Raw genomic sequence first — 26957 nt, forward strand, 5'->3', positions numbered from 1 at the left:
TTTTTGTCGTTGCGTTCGTATAAATAAATGTAATAGAAAACTTCACCGATTGCTTAGCGATATATGAAGTTTATTCCTTACTTAACGAACATAATCTCTACGAGTAGCCGTATGTCTTTTTGTCGCTTTTATGCTTCCCACCGCTTCTTAAAATACTATATTCCACCTTATTTAAAAGAAATTCTTCAGAGGGTTTTACCACTAAATTAATTACATGTCCCAATGTGTACTCTTACTTTACTTTTTGATTTTGTCACCATTAGTTGTGTGGAAAATCTCTTTTCTTATTAATCTGCCAAGTTTACAAGTATTTATAGACGTTGCAAGCGGTTAATATTCCTGTATGTTAGCAAAACTATCGGAATATCTGTCTCTGCTCGGTACACACCTTCATTTTTAAGCTCAATATAATAAATGATCACCGTGGCTGCGCTTGTCATGTGGAATTTCGTGTTGTGTTATGGCGCCATCCTGTGGCAATGCTGTGCACAGCCCTAAATACCTGACATTTTTGCAATTTTTAACCTATCATGGGACTTCAGCAAGGAAGGAGATACATTTCCATCCATCCCAGCTGTCTCAAGGCGAGAGATGCGTTTGCTGTAAAATAAATTTGCATAAAAAATGAATTCCATACATGCAGTCATTTTCAGTTGTTATCACAGCAGTGCTTAAGATATAATGTGAATTTATTTTTAAAAATTAGATGCACATGAAGTATTAATGCCCACATAAGGTATTTCTCTAATACTATCTTTAATGCTGTTTCCTTCTATTTTAAGGCTCATTCATTTAGTTATAAAAATTGAAAACCATCTAAATAGATTTGTTAGTCACTCACCAGACTATGACCTTGAGATCAAAATCCAGACTCGTCACCAGCTTTTATTAGAAGACATTTAAACAGAAAGGTTCAAAGAAAACCCTCATAACTTCACGTCTCTAAAATTCATCCACAACATACGTCCTTATAATCACTATCAGCTATAAAGCTAAATATCTGTCGTAGTGAAGTCCACATAGATATAACATTTTATGAACTCATCGTTGCTCGCGTAGTTTCATGAAACAAAAGTGACTCCATAAAATGGATAAAAACAAAAAACACAGAGTAAAGTTGAGTGGTACATTGATTTGCAGTATGAAGGCTAGTTTAATTCATTCCCTGACAGGCCCTTGCATCGTTGGCTTTTGGACATTTGCATCTCATCATTTCTGTACTGCTGTCTTCCTCTCAAACCCTCCAACCCTTAGATAATATGGCTAATCCCCTGTGTGATGGCAAACAGCAAAAGACACAGAGAAAGCTGGCAAGAGCTACAAGAGCAGTTACAGTAAACACTGTCCAGCCTCAAAGGTTGGAGTAAGGACATCTTGTGTTGATGGTCAGCCTGAATGTCCATATTCATCCTCCTGTAGTACCGCAGTTTTCCTCAAGATGGTGTCCTCTCTTCCACTGATTGAGTCCTGCAAGTCCTAGACCCTTAGCAGCAGTGCTCAGCTTCAATGAAACCTTCCTTTTCATGGCCCCCGAGCTCGACTTCAGCATAACTGGAGTGACAGCCCTGATTGCGGAACTTCATAGAGGGCCAGTAGTTATTGGTGCGTCGCTGCAGACAGAGAAACAGTAGTAGGTAAAGACCACATAGCAGGTGTTACGGATTCAAATATTGAGGATGGATACAGGAGGAAAACCAAAAATAACCACACTGGTCCGGCCGGGTCAAGCCAAACGATGATTTAATGAACACACGCGTGGGAGATGGACACCATACAGCAGACAGCATCAAATCTCATTACAGACTCCACACACTCATTGTTTTATGAAAATCAGGGTATTCGAACGCCCCCTCATGCGTACAGGTGGTACAATACAGTCAATATTGACAACTTTAGACACAGCAAGAAAAACATTCTCTTCGTCTCGAGGACAGACACTGGCTCCCACGCCTCTCCTTAGAGCGAACTGTCCCCTACGGAGACACAACATTACAGCTGCAAGGTTTTGCAAATTATCAAGTTGACCTGTATATAATACGCTGAATCAGGGATACAATATTAAATGAATGTTGGTTTAATGAACTACCACTACTTAAAAACTTAATAAAAAGATATATCTAAATAAAAATCACAAAGAATCACATGATATCAGTGTTATGTAAGCGCGTGCAACCCAAAGTCATCCCACACCATGGATCAGCCAGTCATAACGCTGACTGAAGTTTTTGACCTTTATTAACTCGGGCACAACTCTATAATGGGCAACAAACTGCCATATGTATATGGTGATCATGTTTACACCTGCAATGAGAGATCATATAATTATTCTGACACCTGTAAGTAGAAGATTAACACCAGGTTATAGCAATCACTGTAATACAAATGTTAAATGTAATGTCAATAGCTTCAATCAATGTTTAATGCAATGCTTATTAAATGATTCTGATATAATAATGATGCTACTGCTAAAAAATAAAAGTAAAACACCCCTTTTTACCCGACACAGGCAAATGGGAAGATGCGGGCTTCAACCATAGACGGCATAAAAGATGAATGTAGCCACTGCGATGGGCCTATTGCACATCCATAAATCCCCTAAACTTTACTGCAAGTGCTTTTATGAATTTTAAAGGTGAGTGTTTTCAAGTCAACAGTGGGTTTTACTGTGAAGCCACAAACTCATTGGCCCATTGGAGCTTAAAGATCATCAGGAGAGTGTTTCCAGTGTTCAGGGCTGTTTTGTCACAGACTTCTGCAAGTCTTTTTGCAGACACATGAACATCACCCACTTCTCATTCATCAGGTGAATCTGTCATTTCATTGACCTGTGAAATAAACTGGTCACCCAGTGACAGAGTATGCATGCTTACACGTTTCACCTGTCTGAAGTCTGGTAGTTATGTAGACATTATAAAAGATGGACATAAGTTCCAGGTTTGAAAAGTGAAGCAATGCAGAAGTCTACATTCCTTTTAATACCAGCATCAATGATGTATTTCAATAGTGGCTTAAAACAGCTTCAATGTGCATTACCACCACCTTCTGACCATAGCAGTATATTACAGCCCACTAGGTCAAAGTCTATATTTTAAAAGAAAATTAAAGTCTGTGACCATCCCTACTGCAGAGGGAATGAGAGCTGGATGTTGTTTTTCTGACCTGCATGAGGTAGAATGGTGGAGCCACCGTGGGATGTGTGTTGATGTAGTAAACAGCCAGTAAGGTGAGAGCTACAAGCAGAACTAGAGCAGCCACAACGCCTGCGATGATGGCCGTGTTCTCTGTCATCCCGTTGTTTGGAGGGCTCGTCTGTATATCTGAAAGGAAGGAAGATTGTTGATCCTGTTAAAGCATTTCTAAATATAGAAATGTCTAGGTAGCTAACTATGGATTTTACTTTGGAAAACTCTGTGGCCAACTTCCTAAAACTAAGTGGGGACGATTTTCTTTTTCAAATTTGGAATATTTTAATTCATAGTGCCCGTCTGTTAAGAGGCAGAGGGATTTTTATGTTCACATATGTGTGAATGTGTACATTTTTGCATATGTATGTGCATATTTGCATGTACACATATTTTTTACAAACATATATGGATGTCTTACAATGTTTTCTATAATGTTTTCATCTTATCTATTTTAATTATTTTTATTATATTATCCCTCTGTTCAGCACTTTGGCTGACACTTAATGTCTTTTTGATGTGCTATATAAATAAAGATGGCTTTACTTGACTTGACTTGACATGAGTAAAGTAAAAATGATTTGTCCTTTATTTACCACATTATATTTAAGCCTTTGAATACCTTCTGGATTCTTATATGAAGCTTTTAATTACTATAAGTTTATAAATGAACTGACATTAAATTAACATAACTCCTAGAAGCAGAAAGTGATGCGTGGATTGAAAAAACAAGAAGAAAAAAAAGATATTCATGTTCACTTGTTTGTATTTACAGTAAATCTCCCCAAAATCTGTATACACAGAAAATCAACAGGAAAACATTAAAAAACAATCATCAGTCTCTTTCTTTCCACATGGAAAAACAAATATTTAACTACTTTACTGTTGGACTTTATTAAAGTTGAGTTTGAGACTTATAGAATATTTTTTTAACTAGGATAATAGAACACATGAGCTTTAAAATCAGTGGGTTCTTAATTAGCAGAATTTATACAAAATAAGTAGAAACATATTGATGAACTTAAAAGTTTTGAACATATTGAATGAATAAATTGTGGTCCTAGGATTGATCCCTGGGGCCTACCCCTGGTTAGATTACAAGCTTGGGAAATCATAGCTTCTGCTCACACACTTCTAATGGTTTCTTCTGATTATTACTGTCAAAAATGAAAATGTAGTCATTCATAAAAAGTGTCCAAGCCAATGCAACAAAAGGCACTCCTATTTGCCTAGGTAGATTTGATTTTACATAAACATGTCTTTGAAAAGATCTACACAAAATCTCATAAATATACAGATAAGTTCAGCAATTATTAGTCATAATTTTATAGTGAGATTAGTTTTATGATAAGCTTTCTGTTATTGTTATTTTTTACATTCTGAAAATGTTTGCGAAGATGTACAAGTTTAAATCTAACTCAGATTTAAGGGCTATCTCCTGTTTATATTGAGTCATGCAGCTGGTACCTGTATGCTTATGCCCTCTATGGAAATTCAGCTTTAATTCTGTAATGCTCAGAAGTCAGAGAGCTACTAGTAATTCTGCTTCTCCTTAATCTATTCACAAAGGGTCACATTTTGCATGATCCCCCAAAAAATAAACAATTAAATATTCCTTCATTAATCCTTCACCAGTTGCGGGAGTTTTTGCTGACATACCAGCACTGTATTTTCCAACTCACCCCTAGTAACAGGCTGTTCTTCAAGCACTGAAACGGTTGGACCTGGAGAGGAGTGATTAAAGGAGCTCATAGTTGCTTCAGGTAGAACTGTGTTGTAGTCCTCACACATGCCTTTAGCCTGAGTGAATGCCGAAAAGAATGACTCAGGAATCAGTAACAAAGCTGCTCATCTCTCTCTTGTGTGATATGGTAATGAGTCTCACCTCTTCAGGGCAGTTGTAATCCAGCCACTCTTGTCTATGCCGGTCTATACCATCAGAACATCTAGAAATGAAAAGCAAAGTGAGAAAAGGCGAGAATCTCATAACATCACGAATTGAACTTTGTCTTACCGTTGAAGTGTGTTGCACCAGCCACAGCCGCTTGTCAAGTTGGATGTTAGGCAGAGATCACAGGATGTGTGTTGAAGACAAGCTGGGGGAACGGGAATCGCATCGTTACGCAGTTACAGGGTGAGCAATGAGGCTAGGCTGTCGAACAAAAGCTAGTTTGAAACAGGACTTACTGGGCAGAGGTGTGAACTCAAAAGCTGATCCGCTCACAATCTTTGTGGTGTCAATGGCAACACGATGATATTCATAGATAGTACGCCGCTTTGCTTCTATCAAGACAAAAATTGAATGTCAGTCTTTCTTCTGTATTAAGTCTCATGTGCAAACTTAAAAAGAAGTCTGTGCTCCGTGTTTCTGAGAGGGGACTAACTCCTGTTCAAATTGAACTACTTGTGATGGAAAGTATTTAGTTTCTGCTTTTACTCCTCTGCCTTAACTGGCTTAATAATTTACTAAAATATGAATAATTGCTTTAAATTAACAGTAGAGGAAGCATCTCTTTTTTATTTTAAAGGAACTGACCTGACAGCTGTGATGTAGGGAGGTATCCCATGAAAGCGTCAGACAGTCCAACTTTCAGCGGATGCTCAGTAGAATTTATTTCCTCCACTGGCAATGGGATCTCAAAAAAGGACAGAAGAGTTTTGACACTGGTAAACCTGACATTCAAGCTGAGCTGTGTTTATTACAAATTATTGAAGTGGTGGAATTATATTTTTTGCTACATCTGATTAAAAATACATAACTTACATCTTTGTAGTTGAAAACAATTGTTCCATTTTTGTGGAGCGCTGCCTGGAAAGTAAAAGGCCCCGCTGCCTCTCGGTCCTTTATCCGCACTTTGTCCCACTGCACGACAAATAAATTTCCTGGGCAAAGCAATATAGAAAGGCCAGTCAGAGATACCCAGGAGCTCCCAAACTCTAGACTTCATAGAGGAACCTTTACCTACCATTATCCGAGTACCTCACTGTTGAATTTTTAGAAAAGCTAGGGTCAAAATTGGCCATGAGGGGAGCGACATACTGGGTGGCGGTTAGCATTCTGTGAGTTATTTCACCCATGTAGATGAAACCTGAAGAGAAACATTAAGAGAAGTGAACAGTTAAAGATTTTAAAAACACCTCTACCCCGTGGTCGAACAGCACATCTTTAAACTGAAGCATGTGACCTACCTCCAGTTGCTATAATAATTTGTCTCAACTGGTGCCCATAGAAGGGGAAATCAAAGGAGAGTGCCACTCTCTGTGAATAAGAAGACATGTCAGATGTGGTTAAATCTGTCTGTAAATCAGACATTAGTGCTCGAATGTGCGAACGCTCATCTCACCGCTGCCTGTCGATGCGCGTTGGACAGTATGCCGTGAATTCTGACTTGGTTTTTGTGCAGGTTGTCCATATCCACCCACAAGCTTGCAGTCTGTCTCTCTGTTGGACCAAAACTCTGCCATCTGTAGTACCTCTGGGAGTCCTCCTGAGAGAAAGAGGTCACTCATTAGACAAGTTTCCCGAATACATTAATCATGGTGAGGTCGTTTAGAGTAGGTCTCTGTATGAAATAGACTGATTTATATTGAAATCAATGAGTTACTACAGGACTGGATACATTTTGGGTAGCTCTAGCCACTCCAAAATAAAGATGTGTAGTTTTCAATCTTGTTTTATGTACATTTTAAATTAGTAGTCTAAAGGATTGCTGCGTGCATTTCCATATAATAATAACAAATGAAAAAAAAATAGAACATCTTACCCTTTTACATATCTCTGAGAAGAAATCTTATCAAAGAGACCTCATCCTTATGAACATTTGGGGGATTTTTGCATCCTATTGTACCAGCTTCTAATAGCTAATCAATACATTTATCATCGTTCTAAACAGATTTCTTTTTACATTTGTGTTTGTACAAGGTACTTTTTTTAAATTACCTTCTTCAGAACTTCACCAACAGGAGGCAGCATTTTATGAGTTGGTTTGTTGAGATTTTCCAGTGTTTACATTTTGATATATACGTTTTAAGCTACTCTATTTCCTGTGCTCTTAATGGCTTACTTAGTTAAATAAAGCTTTTGTAGTACAGGTATTACAGGTATTATTACTGGTATTAGATGAAAGTCCAGTCTTACCTTTTTTCCTCTTTTTTGTGAAAAATATTTAGGTTAGTGTAAGTGTGAAGTGAAAAAAAAGTTTATCAGCTCAAAAATAATGTGAAAAAATCAAAAATGTCTTATTTTGAAAAAAACAACTGGGATAAACTTCAGCGAGTCATGCAGGGATTTTTCCCTTCAGTCCTACCCACATAGTGCCACTTGATGGAGCTGTTTACACATTGGCTTTGACAACAAGACTTGTGTCTTCATACAGATCTCCAGTCTTGATGGCATTATTAATGTATAGCATAGTTGAAGGTGACAGAGAGCAATGGTTCTGGGGTTTAGTATGGGCTCAGAAAGTGGAGCAGTTAAATGCAGCACTCTCACAACCTCTCCGGCTGCTCCACTTACAGCAAGTGACCCACTTTTTTCTTCCATCTCCACTGCCTGACACCGGCCTGTATTTTCTAGGGGGATTCTAGGTGAGGAGAATAATCATTTATTTTCCCTCACAGCTGACTGACTTATTGAAGTGACTCTGATTGGACAGGAGATGGAGGGTTTTGGAAATTGGGATCAGGCCTCCCCCTAAAAAAGCAGCAGCAGCAACATTATAACAGGGTTACTTGTGATCCAATCCAAGTGAGTCACACACACATGCACATACTCGTGCGCAGCCATGCTTAAACAAACACTGTAAGCTGGCAACACAAGCATGTGGTCTGTTTTCAATTTGAATTGTAGGGAGAGGAAGAAAAAAACGTAGAACACAATTTATTTGGGCTAATTTTTACTGAGGCTGATTGAAGTGAAAGATGAGTCTAGGAGGTAAGACACTCATAAAAACTCATCCCATGCACTAACAACGCACACACGCAGACACACACTTCTAAAATAATGACTGGAAAATGGCACAGGACAGTGATGTCCTACAGGCTTTACCTTCGACTAAACTTTATTTTTTCTGGCTTAGCAGTACCTACTTGACTTGTCAGCACAATATTATTACCAAAGCCATTTACAGTTACAGTTTGCCTCACATTTAACTCTTCATATTGTCATACACAGATAACAATGAGCTATATTAAAAGTTAAAATGTTGTTAGGGGTCAGCACACCAACCTGTGATACGCCACCCCACCCTATGGTTAGGTTAATTCTGCAGCTTTCGTGAAAGTAACTCGTTTCTTGGTTTAAAGATTATAATAACCATGTAAACATCACTATATTGATTGACACTAAAGATTCTTTGGCTTTGGTGTAATGGATGGTTTAGTTTTCCTAAAATAAGTAGGGGATATTTATCCCTCAAGCTAATGTAATTTTAAGTTGGCAGCTATTAATGCCCTTTTTCTTGCAGAACCAATAAATATAAGAATTCTCATTTCTGTAATTCAGCTGACAATGACTTGCACAGCTGTGTTGACCTCATTCTCACTGGTCACAGTTTTTGGGGCAGTTTTTCTCATGCTCTTACTGGTTGCAGCTCTGTGGCTGTACAGTTTTCTACAACAATGAGCCCTCCATATGCAGTTTAAGCTAATTTTAGCATAATTTTAGTAGAGTTAGATAATACAATACAAACAGCACATTCTGAAGTCACATGCAGTGACGCAGTCTCAACATACAAACTTAGCAACAAAACTGACTCTGTAGAACTTTTAAAGTTCAAGACAGTACAGTTAGAAAATGGCTGAATAATATGGGTTTTTTGGACTGCTCTTCTCTCTAGAAAGAACATAACAGCATGCTAAGGTTTGCACAGTTGCAATCCTAAGTGCCCCTTGGAAACATAAAACCAAATTGAAGATGTTTGGTTATTATGCACAGTGCCATGTTTGCAAAAAAAAACAAACACAGCATATCTGCTTAACAGAAAACCTAATTTTAACTTAGAGTTATGACTGCTGAAAGTGGCTCTATAAGAAACTGTTGGCGGTTTTGGCCATCACAGTCTTACAAAAGGTTTGCCAAGCCAAAAGCATCTGTTTTATTCTAAATAGGACCATAATTTCCTAAACGAACATTATTCTCAATTGAAAAAGAGTTGGCCATTTAAGAAAAGATAAGATAACCTTTATTAGTCCCACACGGGGGAAATTTGTTTTGTTACAGCAGAAAGTGGACAGTGCAAAGTTATATAGCAAAAATGAGAGAACACTGGAATACAACAAGAATAAGATACTGAGCTAAACAATTAAGACAGTAAAGACATTAGGAAAGTGTTTACTTTGGTATGAAATCGACTGATATAAGGCTCACTTTCTCATGGCCATCTATACAGCTGGACCACAACCAGAGCAGATGCCCCCTGCTGGCCATTAGAGAGATTGAAGGCTTAAGGAACAGCTGTGTAGCTTTAGCTTCAAGCATAGGCATGATGTCATTATTTTAGAGCTTACATTAGACTTGATATTTACTGTATGTGTTGTTAGTAAAACAGCAATGGGAGCGTCATTTCTATGAACAGAATTTAGGCCATATTAAAATAGTTGATTTTCCTACTGCCACTATTGTAATCTAAGGTCTTAGCCATGAATCAGTCGTTGCATCTCACCACTATGCGAGTCATGTTGTCAGGCAGGGGACTGATATCAACTCCCCCTCCTCCTTCAGCCTGTGAGCTGCGGGCTTCCCTGTGTTTGTGTGGGGTCTGCTGGTCTCTCCTGGTTCTGTGAAAACTGGACGGATCTTCCAGAGCAGTTCCACTCCATGGATCTAGAACAACACAAGCAGCACACACATACATGCAGATTCATTCACGATGATGTATTTCTTGAGGATTTAATCCATGAATAAATACTCTCACCACATAATCTCTCACCTGTTGTTAACCATCAATCTGAGACATAAGAGTTCAACAAAGAAAAAGTCACAGACTTGCTTACTAAATCACAATTACTTTGAGGAAAAACAAGATAATGTAATTATCTCTCAAAATGTGTGAAAACTGTCTTGTAAAATGTAGTTTTTTATAGACATTATAATGACTTTGACTTTAAACTCTGTGGTCACATCTGTTCTTTATTGGTTACCATAATCTGGATCATTAACAGGCATACATATCTAAAGAAAATGAAATCCATGTTTAGAGGTCACGGAGCAATAACTCACGCAGAGACAGAAATAAGATCAGCACAAACAACACTGTAGATTTTCTATACATCTGTCATGCAGAAATAGGGGCACGATTCCTTTTTAACCATGTGGTGCCAACATTGTTCTTTGTTCAAATAATCCCTATGTATGTACAAAAGGATTGTGGGGATTTGTCTGTGTGTGCATCTTTTTAGAGCACTCACATCTCTACTGACCACCTACATTTGTGTGGGCTTTCGTGACATCTGCTTAACAGATCATAGATGGCTGTTTATGGTTTTTTTCAACCGATCTATGACTCACTGTCCACATTTTTAGTTGGCAGTTGCAAAATCAGCAGAACTCACTGATAGTTCAACAGGGTTAAGAGCTCATTATTCCCTCTGAAACAGAGGGATTAAATTCCCTTTGCTGTCTCGTTCTGAGCTGTTAGTTCACTGAACTGAGCTATTAATTAACAGCATGTTATGAACACTCTCTTCAGTGTGAGAAAGATAAACCCCGTCTCGAAGTTATGGCCAAAATTATTTGGATAACCCCCCCTCCCTTCAGTCTGGAGCTGTTTTATTGGATTGACAGTTTGTTCTGATTAAAATGTTAATGCCAGATTATTAGTTTAGCTGTAGTTTGTATTCCTCCCCTGTCTCATCTAACATGAAAGGCCTTTGTACAAAAAAATAGGCCCATAAAAAAATGGTTTTCACCATTTGTTGTTGAAGAACTGCACAAACCCCCAACCATGACCCCATCCTGCAGCTCTGGTATGAACTGAAAACTTTGACTGTGATCCTAAAATGACCTAAGATCAAAGGCTGGACTTGCTAACGTGCTTGAAAGTGAGATTGGCAGGAAAGCAAATCGCTGCTGCATAGACATAGCTTCGTAACCTTCCAGTTTCTTAACACAGGCGGTAAATTAACTATTAGTAGTTTTACTAGTAATTTTTTCACAGTCATCTATACAATCAGAGTTCGTGTTGTGACCAGTGGAGTCAATCACTGCTGGGGGAGAGGGGAGCTGCTTTAAAGCACTTTTGCGTTGACATTGCTTTCCATCTTTTATATAGACATATAGACTATATATTGAAGGAACCCTTCAAAAACTACAATGAATATTTATGACTAACTCACACCTAATCATAAAGACTTAAAAAGATGGATGTAGTTCCTGGGTCTTAATGTATCTTAAAACTGCATTCTTTTTAACGATCACCAGGGGGAAATACATGTGGTTGCAAAAAGAAGAGAAAGTGGCCCTCGTCCCAGGCCTCTGGAAACACTCATTTTGTGTCATACTGAATAAAATAAAATAAAATAAAATAGAAGTCAATTTTGTAAACTTTGGTTTCTATGTGTCAGAAAGAAGGATTATCTAGCGGCTTGGCGTACAACTTCAAAGCACTTTCAAAACAAAGAAATGTCGACTCAGGTTGAGGCTTCATAATGGGACTTCACAAGCCAATGTGTCACGGTGGCTATGACCTTATAGTTTTTGTGCACCTAATATAGTTAAACTTAGTTATAAAAAAAAATAAATAGAAATTTGTGGCTTCAACATCAAAAGGTTCCTGTCCGGTTTTAAAGCTCAACATTAACTGCCTGTATTTTGATTGTTTCGCTGATTCAAAAAAACACGCACTCCACAAAGTTATACCTGATACCACACAAACAGAGAGTGCATAAAATAAATATATATAAAATGTTAATTTTTCTAAAGTAAGAATGATATTAAATTAAAAAGTCTTAAGGGACAAAATAGGACAAGTGAAAAAGAGAGGTTATTACACACTCGGGGGAGATTGTGCTAATGAGGAATCTTGTTTGATTATCGTGCGGTGGAAGCTAATTTCACTGCTGCAGAGCAAAAAGCTTCTAACTGGGTCAGATTGGCACTCATCATCATCATCATCGCTAAACAGCGGAGGAGGCTTCAAACAGCAGAGTTAAACAACGAGGAGGAGCTTTGAGGAGCAGGAAAACTGAAAAGGGGAGTTCAGGGGCTGCACACAAGTTTAGGCTACAGTCTAATAGACCATGACTATACTTAGATTTTTCCTGCCACCCTTACAATAGGTCACTTTGAGATTTGCTTTACAGATCTTCCAAGTGTTCACATTTTCTTTCCTGAAACATCTTTAACCTTATCTAACTGTCTGCATGTGGGGCTGGATGAACTTCAACATCAAAAGTGTGCTGGGCTTTGCATAAGGACCTAGACTTAAGACAGGCCTCAGTAGCATCATGTCTGGCAGACACATGTGCGTGTGGACCCTGCACTGGGAATGTGCAAACTGGTGCAAAAAAAAAAAACTATGCTGATGAATCTGGAACAAGGCCAAATGGTCTAATTGTTGACGCGACAGATGTGATGTGTGACAGATGTACGGGTGAATAGTCAGTGGCTTCACTGCAAAAATGCCCTCCGATGTTGCTGCTAAATAAAATCAAAGGCATGAAACACGTTCTGACAGTCCTTTGAATTTACATCTATGCATCTGCAGGATGTCAGATTTTCTGCTTTTTTAGCCAACCTCAAACATCCAACAGCAGAAAATCCTTATTTCTGTGCCAAGTCTGTTGACTTGATTAAGAAACATTAAATCCCTTAACAAATGCTCGCTATTTTGAGGAGATGGCACCTGCGTGGCAGCGGTGTCCACTGTACCTTCACATGTGTCTGCATTGCAGCAACCGCCACAAATCTAGTGGGTGTTGTCAAACTAGGACACAGCCTGATGAACCATATACATCGCTCTGTTGATACATGGATTGTATTCATTCATGCCAGTACCATGTTACACACTCCTATTTCCATTTCTCTCATTTTTTGCTCTATTTTCTTCCTTTATAAGTATGAAAATGCAAAGCTGTAATATAATAACAATATAAACACACAAACCTTTTATTTATCCTTATAATTTACCTCATTATCTGTTGTCAAAGACAGATATCTAAGAAACACAACAGGGTATATTTTCTTCTGTATGAAAGTATTTTTTGAAGGCTCTACAAAAACCAGAGCCACGTTCCTAAACTGAGACAAAAGCTAAATGGCCTTTCAGTCTGCTCAGATGGATCAAGTCCATGGGCGAAAAATACATTTCTTCTGAAAACAATATTTTCCTGGGTAAATGTGCAACACTTTGAAGTCTGAGTACAGGCGGGAATACATCGAGGGCATGTACTTGGTCAGTGAAGGGGAAAGAGAATTATCTGCAGGCCCATCAACAGAGAACAAAAGGCCAACATCTTTGCTCCAGAGACCGACACACTGAAGAGAGTGAACTATTGTGCACTGTCCAAACACAGCACACGAGAGCAGATTAAATCTCAAGATACAATCAAAGTCTTGACCCTATCACTCTTTTTTAGTGGTGGAAATGAGACTATTACGTGCTTTGTCAGGACAGGGATTAGGGAACAATAATCACAAGACGAGGTCATCGCTTGTCGACTCAGTATAGTTCAGTGCAGTGGTTTTATTATGTTTGGATTTTAAAAGGGTGATCTGTGTTAAAACCAGCCTGGAGCTAGTAGCGTGGGAGGACCCTATTTGGCACCTTATCCTCAGAACAGCAGTAACCATAACACACAATCGCAAACACTAGCAGCTGGAATGATAAAGGCCTGAAAATAAATAGAAAAATGTGGTGTTTAGATTAATGTGCACAAATTGACAAGGGTCAGTTGTTTATGTTTTTGAACGGATCTTTCATTTTCAGTCCAGATGACATATGATTTGAGTTTGCAGATGTGCTTGGCCAGTTGTAGTTAACTGTTTATTTAGTGCTTTAATATTTATAGTCATAAATCTGAGATTACCTTAGCAAGAAATGTGCAGTAGCAACCAAGAAATGACTTCAGAGGAAAATAATGTTCTGCCCCTTGAAATGATAAGTGCAGCCGATCAGATTAAAATCAAAATAGTCTTGTATAGATGCCACATTGTTTAAAAAACTCTTAGTAGTGCAAATCCATCTACATGAGGCAAATGTTAACCACATGGGGCTAAGAGGTAGTCTCACGTTTTAAAGTCTAAGTTTAAATTAATGATTTGGCAATGACCATCTATTGGAAAATGCTGTTTTGTATTTGAAAGCAATTTTCCACAACTTATTATTAATATAAATGAAAGCCACAATGTATACTTATAGTCTTTATACATCTGTGCATTCCCTTTTTCTGTTGTAAATACTGTTAAAACTTTAAATATTATTTCAGCTGCTCTTCTCCCGCCTACTGATCTTTGGGTTGCAGTAGGTCAGTGAATCTCTTTTTGAACCATGTGTTTCTTGTGAGACCCACATGTGTTCACTTTTGTAAACTAGTTCCAATCAAAATGCGAGACATCATCTCAGTATGTGGAACGGACAAGGGACAAATATGCTGTGCATTCCCACATAAAGTGGGACATCTGGTAACCCTCGCTTCTGGAGTCCATTGCCAATTTTTGGAGGTTTCCGGAGTGTTCAGGCGATGTCCGGGCCAAGACTTTGTCCTCCGTCCTCTATTCACTGTTTGTTATGCAGAAAAGTTTTTTCAGCTAAGAAAAAGCTAAATTCTCGTCAGGTTTAAAAAAAACTACCCTTTGGCTAATGTCTGTTTGGCTCTTAGTGCAGATTGTTTGCCTGTACACAACCAGAATCTGCTAAAACATGATTGGTCATTAGGAACTTGGACTGCAAATGGAAACCATAGAGCAGGGGTCTCAAACTCCAGGCCTCGAGGGCCGGTGTCCTGCAGGTTTTAGATCTCCCCCTGGGTCAACACACCTGAAACAAATGATTAGTTCATTACCAGGCCTCTGGAGAACTTAAGACATGTTGAGGAGTTAACTTAGCCATTTAAATCTGCTGTTTTGGATCAAGGACACATCTAAAACCTGCAGGACAGCGGCCCTCGAGGCCTGGAGTTCGAGACCCCTGCCATAGAGGTAACACAGATCCTGTCCCTTATAGTGGTTACTTGTACATATATATATATTAAAGCTACTTTGTCATTAAAGATCCTTGTGATTATAGTTTAGATTTCAAGCCAAGGGGGTTATCGCACTTTAGAAGTGCACGACTGTGCATACGAAACATAGGTTGCTGTCATTTGTTGACCAACAGAGGTCTTGCAGCAAAGGCATTTTTAAGCAAAAAACTCCCTGTTGCCTTAAGACTTTTAAGCCCAAAACTGCATTATTGTTTGACTGACGTGTTTAAGCTTTTGACCTTTATCAGCATCATCAAAGCCATCAAGACCATAAAGTCAGACCTTTTCCTCTCCACCTTGAACGTACGTGGTTGTGCTATACTGTGCTTCTTCCATTAGGTTCTAGTTGGATTGGTTGTTGAGGAAATTTGGTTCAGCTAACATGAAGATGATTAGTGAATAAACTTGGGCTTCTCATCTAGTGCTTTTAGCCCAGATACCTGGGCCACATGTTGTTTGTGTTTAAGATTAAATGGCAAAAGTTAGCATGCTAACATGCTAAGGATACTGACTGCTAAATACTGTTAGCACTGTTGTTGCAAGTTAGCAACTAGCACCTTTATAGACTCATAGTTACAGTGTTGCCTGCTTTTGCACAAACTCATTAGCACAGGTATTTTCCTGGTATTTTTCAGACAGATTTGATATAATATGATGATATCTTGCTTATAAAAGCAACACATACATGGATATATCAGCATTCATAAAATGCACACATATCTTTTATGTGGTGTTTAACTTCTGTGAAACTTACACTGAAATTTGCAGATGTGTAAACAGTCTTGATGGTCCTGACCTTTGAGAAAGTGGGGACAGCCATGTAGTCTTTTTACCTAACTCTGCTGTATTATTATCTGCTCTGTAAAAGAGATTTGGCATCATCTGCAGTCAGGCGTTCCTTTAGATAAGTCATTGAGCGTGTAGTCATTTAATTACCAAGCTTCCAGCACTTCCTTTTTAGTTTAGAGCTGTTCTACTTTCTGTTGAAACAGAACACTAATCTAAAAACGTCTGAGTTTACAGGGCCCAAAATATGGATCAAGCTTTATAAGGGAGACTCTAATCTAATCTAAATTGATCTGGATCACTGGTTTGAGAGTGTTAATGGGAAAGATGAGCCTGGACATTGTGCTGGACTTCATGTGACCGTATATTTGAGGAGATCTGTCTCTCTGTATGTCTAGTTGTCCTCTGCAGAGCTAGGCCCCTGATCAGAGGAACTGGGACCACAGGAGAGGCCAGAGAAACTAGAGCACTGCTGATTGTCGGAGGAGGAGGAGGAACAGTGGAAGAACGGGGGCTGGCTAAAAATAATATATCTCCAAGGAGAACAAAAATACATACATGCACACACGCACCAACACACACCTACAGATAGGACGGCAGAGGATCCATATACAGGAAATGCACAGAGCAGGTGATGAGACACAGTCTGAGATGAAACTTTCCAAATTTAAGAAATCCTAGCTCAGATGCTGTTCTCACTGACTGACTTTCATCTTTCACTTTGGAAATGAATCTTAAAACCTCAAATATTTATTTGTTAAAATCCAGAATTCTCATTCACAGGATCAGTATTATTAAAGCAAATGAACCCCATGACATTTATTTTTCCTCCTCCAAACTGGAAATGCAGAAGTTTTGGAATAGCATCATGAAAAGAGAGAGAAAATAAAAATCCAGACTCGCACACCATCTTTTATGTGCTTCCTGTGACTGACAGTGAGAACTACCACGAGACCAGTAAACTTCACGCATGCACGTATCCATAGACATGCCATAAAAAGTGCCAAAAAAGCATTTTAAGCCTTCCATAGTTAGTGACAACAAATTCAGGTGTGCGTGTGTGTGACATTAACTTTAACTGAGATTTTTAGAAGCTGTTTTGTGTGGCACTTGACAGTCTGTTGTGCAGAAAGGTAGTCGTAATGGTGGTGTTGTTTGTAGATCTGCATTGGGTGTTGACGTTAAAGAAAGGGGGCTTACCTTCATGCTCTTGAGCCCAGACTCTGCCTAGCTCAGCCTGGGAGAGACAGATGAGGAGAACAGCATAAAGCCCCATGTCCGGCTGACTCTTCTCCCTCCTTCCCCTTCTCTTGATCACTCCTCGTCTTCTTCTTCTTCTTTTCCCCAGTTTCCCCTCTCACTTTGTGTAAAGGAATGGGGCGCCTCACTCCACCACTCCCCCACCTTTCGTCTCTGTCTCTTCGCCTCTGCTCACCCACACAATTGCTGTTTCCTCACTTCAGCCAAGTTTTACTGCTTTTCCCCCTCCTCCTTTTTTGCCCTTGTTTGGCCCTCAGAATACTGTCTCAGATGATCGGTCCATAATGCAGGAGAGATGATAAACAGCTGAAGTGTTGCAGAGTGAAGAGATGTGTTTTCTCTATGCTCTTCCTTTGCTTCAGTCACATTTCTATCTTTGAATTAGCTCTTCACTCGGTTGTCTCACCTCCTCCCCTCTGGATGTCTGTCTGTCTCTCTTGTGTTTTTCTGTTTTCTCCAAAACAGAGCTCTGGATTTTTAGAAGACTTCCCAAAATGAAGGAATATTTATGTATTTCTACATTTTTTCCTTTCCTTCCACAGTAGAAAAAAAAGGGGGTGTTGAAGATGGGAGGAGCATGTCTCCCCCATGTGGAAGCAAGCTGAACCAAAACAAATGTTGTAGTTAAATGGTTGGCGTTTTGAGAAGAACTTCCTCTGTAGTCTGTTACAGAGATAAAGCACATTTTTAATTGAAAGGTTTGAAAATAACTGTTTTTTTACTCTTGGTAGTAGAAGATTATTTGATGAGGTAAATATGTTTTGTGTCCAACACTTGAAAAAGAAGAACCTGGAATTATTTAGGTGCTGTTGATAGTGGTGCTATGGTGACCATTTTTATTTACCAGTTTCTTTTCCCTCTAGGAGTGCTATATAAGTCTCTGACCATTTCATTAGGTACAGATTGGTAGTTTGGTTTTCAGGACTATATGAATTTTTCGTGGAAAGAATTAAACAAGGAGCTGGAAAAATTCCTCAGACATTTTGGTCCATGATAGCATCACACAGTTGCTGTAGACTTCTTGGCTACATGATGAAAACTCCCATCTTATCTATTGGATTGCTGGATTTTATCAGAGCTTTTCCTGTGTTCACACTAGATGCCTGATGTCTCTCATATAACCCTCTCAGAACTATGGGCCACTTCAGGAGGGAAAGACTGGTGTCGGTGCTTTAAGTAAGTAATTAATTAAGCAAATATTGCAAATAAAAACTAACAAGCACACAACTTCGGTGTTAGCTTTATTTGGCCCTCTGACCACCACCAGTAGGCAACGGGTGAAGTGAAAATTAAGATTATCTCTTTATAAACTGAACTATATTCATCTATTATCACCTCTTATTATAACCTCTTATTCACAAGGCTCTGAACAATAGCTCCAGTAACTTCTAGTAACTTCTTTATTTGTAGAAGAATTGCTGTTATGATACGTGCTGCACAGAGTCAGGCACCGAGAATCGATGATATGACTCAAACCTAGGGCTGGGCTGTCCTAAAATTTTGGATTTTGAATCTAACTGGTGCATGGATTTGTATGTGTATGTTTGTATGTGCTACTAATTTTGTGCTACTCGAACAGTCTCATAAAAGGAACTTTAATCTTTTTTGTCTTAATTTTCCTGGTTAATTAAATAAGAAAAACAATAATTAAATCATCTACTCTGACCACTAGCAGTTTATAAATGGTAAATGGTCTGTATTTATATAGCGCTTTACTAGTCCCTAAGGACCCCAAAGCGCTTTACACATCCAGTCATCCACCCATTCATGCACAGGTGATGGCAGCTACATTGTAGCCACAGCCACCCTGGGGCGCACTGACAGAGGCGATGCTGCCGGACACTGGCGCCACCGGGCCCTCTGACCACCACCAGTAGGCAACGGGTGAAGTGAAAATTAAGATTATCTCTTTATAAACTGAACTATATTCATCTATTATCACCTCTTATTATAACCTCTTATTCACGAGGCTCTGAACAATAGCTCCAGTTTTGGCCCATTGGTAAATTGGTAATTGCCCACCCCTGCCCTCACTCACACACAAGTAATTATGTTTAGGCACAAGAAACATCATCTGAAAGCACCTCACAAGCTTCTCCATCTGTCCCAATAGCATGTTACAGACAGCTGTCCACATAAAGAAAACATCTCTAAAACTGAAGTTTTTTGCTTTTAGAGAGCTTACATCTTTTTCTTTTTAGTTTGTTTTTATTATTGGTCTTATATAAAGATCACACAAGTATAAAACTAAAGAATAATTAAACTCAAATAACAGGTTTTGTGGCTGGCCTTATTTTAAATCTCATTTAAAAAAAACAAAATCATCGTCCTCACCTTCTCTATAACGCACAGCAAATTTATGTAAGATTAATACACATTTGGTGCTCCAATGAGCATTTCTGTTAACAGGATTGGATGTCAAGGTGTGTGTGCTTGTTGTAATAAGGGAACATGTCACATACTGAATTTGTGACATGTTTGTGTGTGTGTGTGTGACTGTGTGTAGGTTGTAGCTGCATAACAATATTTTTTTTTATATGAATCTCTTTATTGTTTTGGTCTTTTCATAGGATTTGTTAACAATAAGGAAACCACCAGCATATATTTGCAATTGGTGCTGCTCTACTTTCAGCGATGAATGTCCCAGTGTAGTGGGATGACAAAATGTTAGTAGGTGTATTAAGATATTCATAGTTCTTCTGAAATGATCAATTAACGCCCCCCAATATTTTTCTCCTATATCCTCCTGTGTTTTTATGAACTGGTAGGAGGACATCATGTGGTTCTGTGTAGAGTAGGCCTTGTTAAATTCTTGCATTTATATTATAAATGTTGAAACGTGCAAATTCCCAGAATATGCGCATTATATTTTGGTGCATAAACCAAACAGAGCGGATGTACACAAAACTAGTCCTAAATTAAACAGGCAGTGTGGTCGGCTTACTTTAAGCATATTCTTCTTTTTGTATTGTATAGGATATTTTCATTTTTTGGTTTTTCTTTTATCTTTTCTATGTGTCTACCTTGGGTTTCTCCTCATGTGACTTCTTGCTTGTTCACAAGGTTCCATAATTAGGGCAAAACTCTGGATGAAACGTGAAAGAGGTTTAACTTGACTAAACCAAAAAGGCCAACTCAAAATGTGTTTCACGCCTGTCAAAATGTTAAATGAGCGCATTTGTCATCAATTGGAACAAGATGTTGGATTGAGATGAGTTGCTAGATCTGGCTGAAAATGATCCAACACACTCTGATCCTTTAGCGGGGAGAATTATGCTTAAAATATGACCTGCCTTGTGATTCCCCATAAACTTACACAATGTTTTATCTTCCCCTGTTTTAATACGCAAACCCAGTGACTGAAGAGCAGAAGGTTTTACTGTTTTTATAGGTTCAGTAAGCCGGCAAATTTGTACCACATGATTACTTAGGAGACTGTTTATTTTGCCGAATGATGTGAGAAGTTCATTAAAAGTATATTCACTGATATTGCTACAACACACAAATGTTTGCCAAGTATGAGAATTTCCTCCAGACTCATAATGTTTGTGAACTGTGTGAACTGTTTAAAAAAGAAAAGAAAGAAGAACAACAAAACTAATGTGAGCAACACAATGTTTGCTGCATTAATGAGAAATGTTTTATACCATATGTACACTTTAATCCGCTTAAAACTTTAAAGCCTGAGCCATGAAATATTTACCAGAAAGTAGTGTCTTAATTGAAAATTGTGTTTTAAAAAAAAAAAAGAAATATTAATTTGCATATTTGAGTTTTTAACTTCACTCACACTGATCCTTGAAACACTAGATGTTAAGTGGTTAAAGGTATTAGATAATAAAATGTGTAAACTAACTTTATTCAGTTGGAGAATGACAATATGAAGTAATACAGTAACTCTTTGATTGGTTAGTAAGCTGCATTTATAAAGCAGGGCCAGGTGTGAGATAGAATTAGGTCAGAGGGTGACTGGTCGCCTTGGCAACAGAGGCTTAAGTTAGTGGAAGTTTAAAAAACAGGAAGTGTAGTGCAAAGCTGCAGAGGCATATTAATAAAATACAGGAAACCAGACAGAAAAAGCAGAACTAGTAACACAGAAGGAGTTGTTTTTATCGAAACTATGTGTGACATGTAAAGGACCAAAATAACACCTATATGATACACATTTTTGGTTTCTAATGCTAGAGATTTTTGCAACTGGCTTTGGGCTGTGCAGGTCTCTCTCTTCCGGAAGATGATTAAATAAAACAATTATAAATATTTTGACTAACTGAGTCGTGCTCTCTCTATTCAGTAAAAGAATGACAAGAACCAGATTTAATAAAAGTGTACAGGTGCACAGCGGAGATGTGGAAATGACTTGCCATGGAGTCAGCCTCAAGTGGCCAATCCGGGAACTGCAGTTTGGGCACTTGTGTGGTTTGGCCTCTTTTTTTGGTTTCTTTTGGTTGTTGTGAGCAGTTTATTATTTGTGGGCTTCGTAAAGCTATTTTTACAAACCTGATGCAGGTGCCCAATCTAGAACACACATTTTCACTGTCAAATACTGGTGTTGGTGCCAAAATGCTGACACTGGCACAGCACTACAAAATTGCAGGGTTTAAATTTGGGACCACTGGCATGTTTGACTTGCTATGGATAGGGCTGCCACAAGAAATCCATCAGTAATTAGAATCTGGCGGTTTTGAATTTTCTACCACAGAAATTTTCCCAACTCCCAATAAGCAATGTGCTTGGGTTCTCAAACATAATGCCGCCTGGTTCTCAAAGAGCACCAAGGAAGAAAGAACTGGTTCTTCACTACTAATTACTTAAAGCTCAATGTCAAACTAAATATGAAGATTTTATAAAACTGATAGATGCACAGTTATTTCAAATCAGACACAGAATGGGGGATCTTCAAGTAAAAAAAAAAAAAGTAATGGCATGTGTGTATTCTAAGCTCAATCACAAACACAAAAGGAATAGAAGCAAGATGCCTGTAAACTCAAGACTTATTACACAATTGTTTTGATCAAACATTTATGGGAGAGTGTGGGAATTTCCCAGCAAAATGGAAAATCTAGCAAATTCCAGACCCTTGTTTGACCTGTGCTAAGTTCAAATCAAATCAAATCAAGCTTTTTTGTCAGTTTGCTGTGCATACGGGGCGTAGCGCAGGCAAAATGAAAGGGCTATTCTTCAGGGTCTTAAAAATATTATAACCCACACACAAACAGCATGCAAACACCCTACCCCCCATATTCAGACACACACACATCCCATACGTGTTGCTGTAATTAACTGTAATTAAAACTGAAGCAAAAAGTCTACCAAATGTCCTAGATATTTTGCTGTACACATCCCAATCAACACTTTAACAACTTATGGGTGAAAGCTGTTGATCAGTCTGGAGGTTCTGTCTTTTATACTACGGAACTGTTTACCTGATCGTAGTGGTTCACAGAATATGTGGAAAAGGTGTGAGCGGTCTTTTATAAAACATGTTTCCGCCCGGTTTCGAACCGGGGACCTTTCGCGTGTGAGGCGAACGTGATAACCACTACACTACGGAAACTGCTGCCTGAGGTCAGTTTCCAGAGTGTGTGGATTTGACTCTACATCAGGAGATTAAACGATATCAGTCTCTCGATTTCTAGGATAGCAGTGTCAGTACTTGGCAACATAAAGCAGGTTACATTTCCAGCAAGTATAATCAGAGTGAACAGGTCAGGTAGGCAGGTGGGTCAAGGGTAGACTTTCCCAAAGCATCCCTGAGCAGTGGAAAAGACAAGTGAATAACTATTACGCAGAATTAACTCAAGCAAGCTGATAAATAACTAAAGGCCTGAGCAATACTACCAAATGGGTATGTTAATAAACTGGCAATGCATATTGAAGGCTGAGTTAAAACACTATGCTGACTGCAGATGGATGACAGGTATGGCTGGTCAGGGTTTCTTCCCATCACTGGAAGACATACACTATATTACCAAAAGCGTCTTGATGCATTCTCAATCATCCAGGAAAGTAAATCTCCAAAAGTTGATTCTGTTCATCTGGACGTAGCGTTTTGTGGGAGAAACGTTTCGTCACTCATCCAAGTGACTTCTTCAGTCTCAGCTGACTGCAGGTCGGACTGCAGTTTGACCTGCAGTTTGACCTGACCTGCTGTTTGACCTGAAGTTTGACCTGCAGTTTGACCTGACCTGCTGTTTGACCTGCAGTTTGACCTGCAGTTTGACCTGCAGTCAGCTGAGACTGAAGAAGTCACTTGGATGAGTGACGAAACGTTTCTCCCACAAAACGCTACATCCAGATGAACAGAATCAACTTTTGGAGATTGCCAAAAGCATTTATCCGTCCATTCACATCACTGGATTCAGGTGTTCAAATCATTTCGATGGTCAGAGATGTATAAAATTAGGCACCTAGGCATGCAGACTGCTTCTCCAAACATCTGTGAGGTCTAAGGAGCTTATTGAATTCCAGCTTTGTACTGTGATAGGATGCAACCTGTGCAATAAGTCCAGTCATTAAATTTCCTCACTAATAAATATTCCAGTCAGCTGGTAGTGGTATTATAACAAAGTGGGGATGATAGCAACTCAGGTTCTGTAAAGCAGGGTCAGCAGATATTGAGGTACAGTATAGTGGGAAGAGTTTATCAACTTTCTGCAGAGTCAGTTATTACAGATCTCCAAACTTCATGCAGCCTTCAGATTAGTTCAAGAACAGTACATGGAGAGCTTCATAGAATGGGTTTCCATGACCAAGCAGCTGCAAGCCTTGCATCACCAAGTGCAATGCAAAGTGTTGGATGCCGTGGTGTAAAGCAGCTAACCCTAACCTAACCCTAACCCCCTCTAACCCTAACTGGACTCTAAAGGGTTGGGCCACGTGTTATCTGGAGTAACAAATCATGCTTCTCCGTCTTGCTTTGGTGATTGCCATGAGAACAGTATTTGTCTGACTTCATTGTGCAGTCACAACAATTTCAGGCTCCCACCTTCATGGGAACAGTTTAGAGATGTCGCCTTTCAGTTCCAACGTGACTGCACACCAGTGCAAAAAACAAGGTCCATAAAGAGATAGATGAGAGAGTTTGATGTGGAAGAACTTGACTGACCTGCACAGAGTCCCGACCTCAACCTGAGAGAACACCTTTGGGATTAATTAGAACTGAGACTGCGAGGCCTTCTCGTACAAAATCACTGTCTGACCTCACAAATGTGCTTCTGGAAGAAAAGGCAGGTGCCACACCTGGCAGACAAGGAGAGCAATGACACAGAGTTTTAAGAGCTTAACTCTTTTAAAGTGATGTGTTAGGCAGCTCTACACAGGGAACGTTTTTTACAAGATAGACCAGTAAAGTTTAAGAAACTTAAAAATATATACCAAAATACACTGAGGATGTTCCAAAGGTGCCTATTTTGACACAATTTACACTGTTTTTTGGGGGTGGAAATCCCCTTTCCTCAAAAAGAGGATGTTTTCTGGTCCAGTTATATGCTTTAAACTAATATTAACAACAGTTTTAACTATTGGGCACCAATGACCCTTGTTCTACATTCTCTTCTTGTCCTTTGCTTCTTTTCCCATCTTAATGATAAAAACCCCTAAACCTGGCACAAAGAAAGCACGCCTGTTTCCCATTATAGAAGGAATCACACTCTTAGGTCTTGTTCCAATTGAAAACAGGTTATAGAGAACATTATTTAAACCTGGACGTGTACTCAAAGATCTAACGACAAAATAAACACACGTTTGGTTCATTTGAGGTTATTTTTAGTGTTAAGATGGGGGTTTATTTTGTTTTATGGATACAAAACACAGCCGACATAATACTATCATGAGGTTTAGCACAACATGTCCCTGTCAAATATGTGTCTTTGCAGGATTACTGTCACTCTATATTAGTAATCATAACGGACAGATGTGGAACTGGTTGAGTTACAGAGGCAAACATATGGTGTTTTTGTGAATCCTTCAGCTCGCCATATATTGTGTTGGTCAATTTCAAGATGAGTCAAATTCAAGACTTATATTTTCTCACGTCACCCTTTTAAGTTCTTTTTTTCTGTATTAAATTAAAGCATAGAAGTTCAGTTCAATTCAAGAACAAGTCATCTTATTTACAGAAAACCTGGCACTAAACATAGGAGCCATTCCCTTAGAAATAACATCTGTTTTACCAATAATAAAGTTCCCTCGATTTTAAAGAATACAGTATTACTGTAACTTTACTAGTAATACAAACTTTACTTTAGATATTTTTTAACATGTACGTGTATTTGTATTTGTGTACTGATGTGAGTACAGCTTTAATCCTATCTCAGTCCCAGCAGCAGTCTTCTACCTGCTAACATCTACTGGCTTCTTTCACTGCTCATTTCACTTCATGCAAAGCACCATAAAACCTCTGCCCTGCTTGCTCAAGGTGTGAATTGCCTGCCCACAAACACAGAGAAAAGGCTTTAAGGCATTTATAGCACCTCATTTTAAATTGTAACCTCAATTTGGAAGAACACTATGATAGGAACATATCGTGCTACAGGGATACAGCCAGATTCACAGCGTGGGAGTGACACCTGTACACATTCTGTTCACACTTCTTGAATTGTTCTCGGAGGACAAATTGTATGAATATCATTGCATGAATGTGTTCAGACACTTGGATGGAAGTTGATTATTTGGAAATCAAAGTCCAAAAAGTCAATTTATTCTTTAAGGGTTACAGGATGTTGGCCAAATACAGAAAAAACATGTCTGTAGCTTTAAGATTACAAAATAGTGAAGCTGATAAGAAAAACATGGATGCCCCTTTCCCCCCTAACAGTCCAACAAAAAGAACAATGTTAAGCTTTGTAACTCTACACAAAACAGGGAAATTAAGTAAGTAAAAAAGAATGGCAGCGAACCCCTACGAAGTTCTTAAACTCATCAAATCTAGTTATAGAAACCACTTCTGACAATGAGTAAGAAAGACAACGTGTGTGTGTGTGGGGGGGGGTAAACAGAGCTGCAACAGCATGCTGGTTTAAACAAACATAACAAACATCAGCAGCCACTCAACACGCAGGTCAGTAACCAAATCGCAAGGACCACTGTTTCAAGGACTTGATATCCAGATATCAGTTTTGCAGAAGAAAGTCAATGAATGTTACGCCTTGTGTTTTTAGGTATTTGCATGGCTTGCAGCTTTAGGGAGCTTCTAACATCTTGAAACTTCCACAGCAAACAGAGTAATGCTGATATTCATTCAAGTGTTAATTTTGATAAATGGAAGTCAATTTAAATCTATGGTCTCCAACAATCACCAAAAGAAAAACATTGGTCTCTTTAATGACTAATTTGATTCAAAATGAGCTTTAAGAAAACAAGTCTGCCAATACTGGGTTCACTGTTTCCACTGCCTCCTTCTAGAATGGATACAAGATTTGATCCATGCTAGCGGATCAAAGTGTTACACATAAGTGATAGCAAATGAAAAGCTAACCATAAAAACAGAGAGAGAATCCCAAAGACAAACGTGCAAATGCAATGACAAAATAATTTTTCAATATTTCC

General features: G+C 38.7%; 1 protein-coding gene and 1 non-coding gene across 2 annotated transcripts; both read right to left on the reverse strand.

Moving 5' to 3' along the window:
* Positions 1–877: 877 nt before the first annotated feature.
* LOC102778979 (plexin domain-containing protein 1-like) lies at positions 878–17872 on the reverse strand. Its single transcript, XM_006793148.3, has 13 exons — positions 17349–17872; positions 9845–10005; positions 6527–6670; positions 6372–6441; positions 6149–6271; positions 5947–6065; positions 5719–5818; positions 5370–5465; positions 5197–5278; positions 5068–5128; positions 4865–4982; positions 3160–3317; positions 878–1610 (listed from the first exon to the last, which is right to left on the reverse strand). The coding sequence occupies exons 1-13, from the start codon at positions 17422–17424 to the stop codon at positions 1485–1487; spliced, it is 1434 nt and encodes a 477-aa protein (XP_006793211.1). The 5' UTR covers positions 17425–17872; the 3' UTR covers positions 878–1484.
* A 5020-nt stretch (positions 17873–22892) lies between these two features.
* trnav-cac (transfer RNA valine (anticodon CAC)) lies at positions 22893–22965 on the reverse strand. The gene has a single exon. It is a non-coding gene; the product is annotated as a tRNA-Val (tRNA).
* Positions 22966–26957: the final 3992 nt, after the last annotated feature.

The sequence above is a fragment of the Neolamprologus brichardi genome, chromosome 8 (genome assembly GCF_056152115.1).
Source record: "Neolamprologus brichardi isolate AB-2024 chromosome 8, ASM5615211v1, whole genome shotgun sequence".
In the NCBI taxonomy this organism is placed as follows: Eukaryota; Metazoa; Chordata; class Actinopteri; order Cichliformes; family Cichlidae; genus Neolamprologus; species Neolamprologus brichardi.

Excerpts from the sequence above, each read along its gene's own strand:
- LOC102778979 (XM_006793148.3), bottom strand. The coding sequence starts at position 17,424 with ATGGGGCTTTATGCTGTTCTCCTCATCTGTCTCTCCCAGGCTGAGCTA. Across the intron at positions 6,272-6,371 it reads AATTATTATAGCAACTGGAG|GTTTCATCTACATGGGTGAA; the intron begins GTAGGTCACATG and ends GTTTCTCTTCAG. Across the intron at positions 1,611-3,159 it reads CACCATTCTACCTCATGCAG|CGACGCACCAATAACTACTG; the intron begins GTCAGAAAAACA and ends CTCTGTCTGCAG.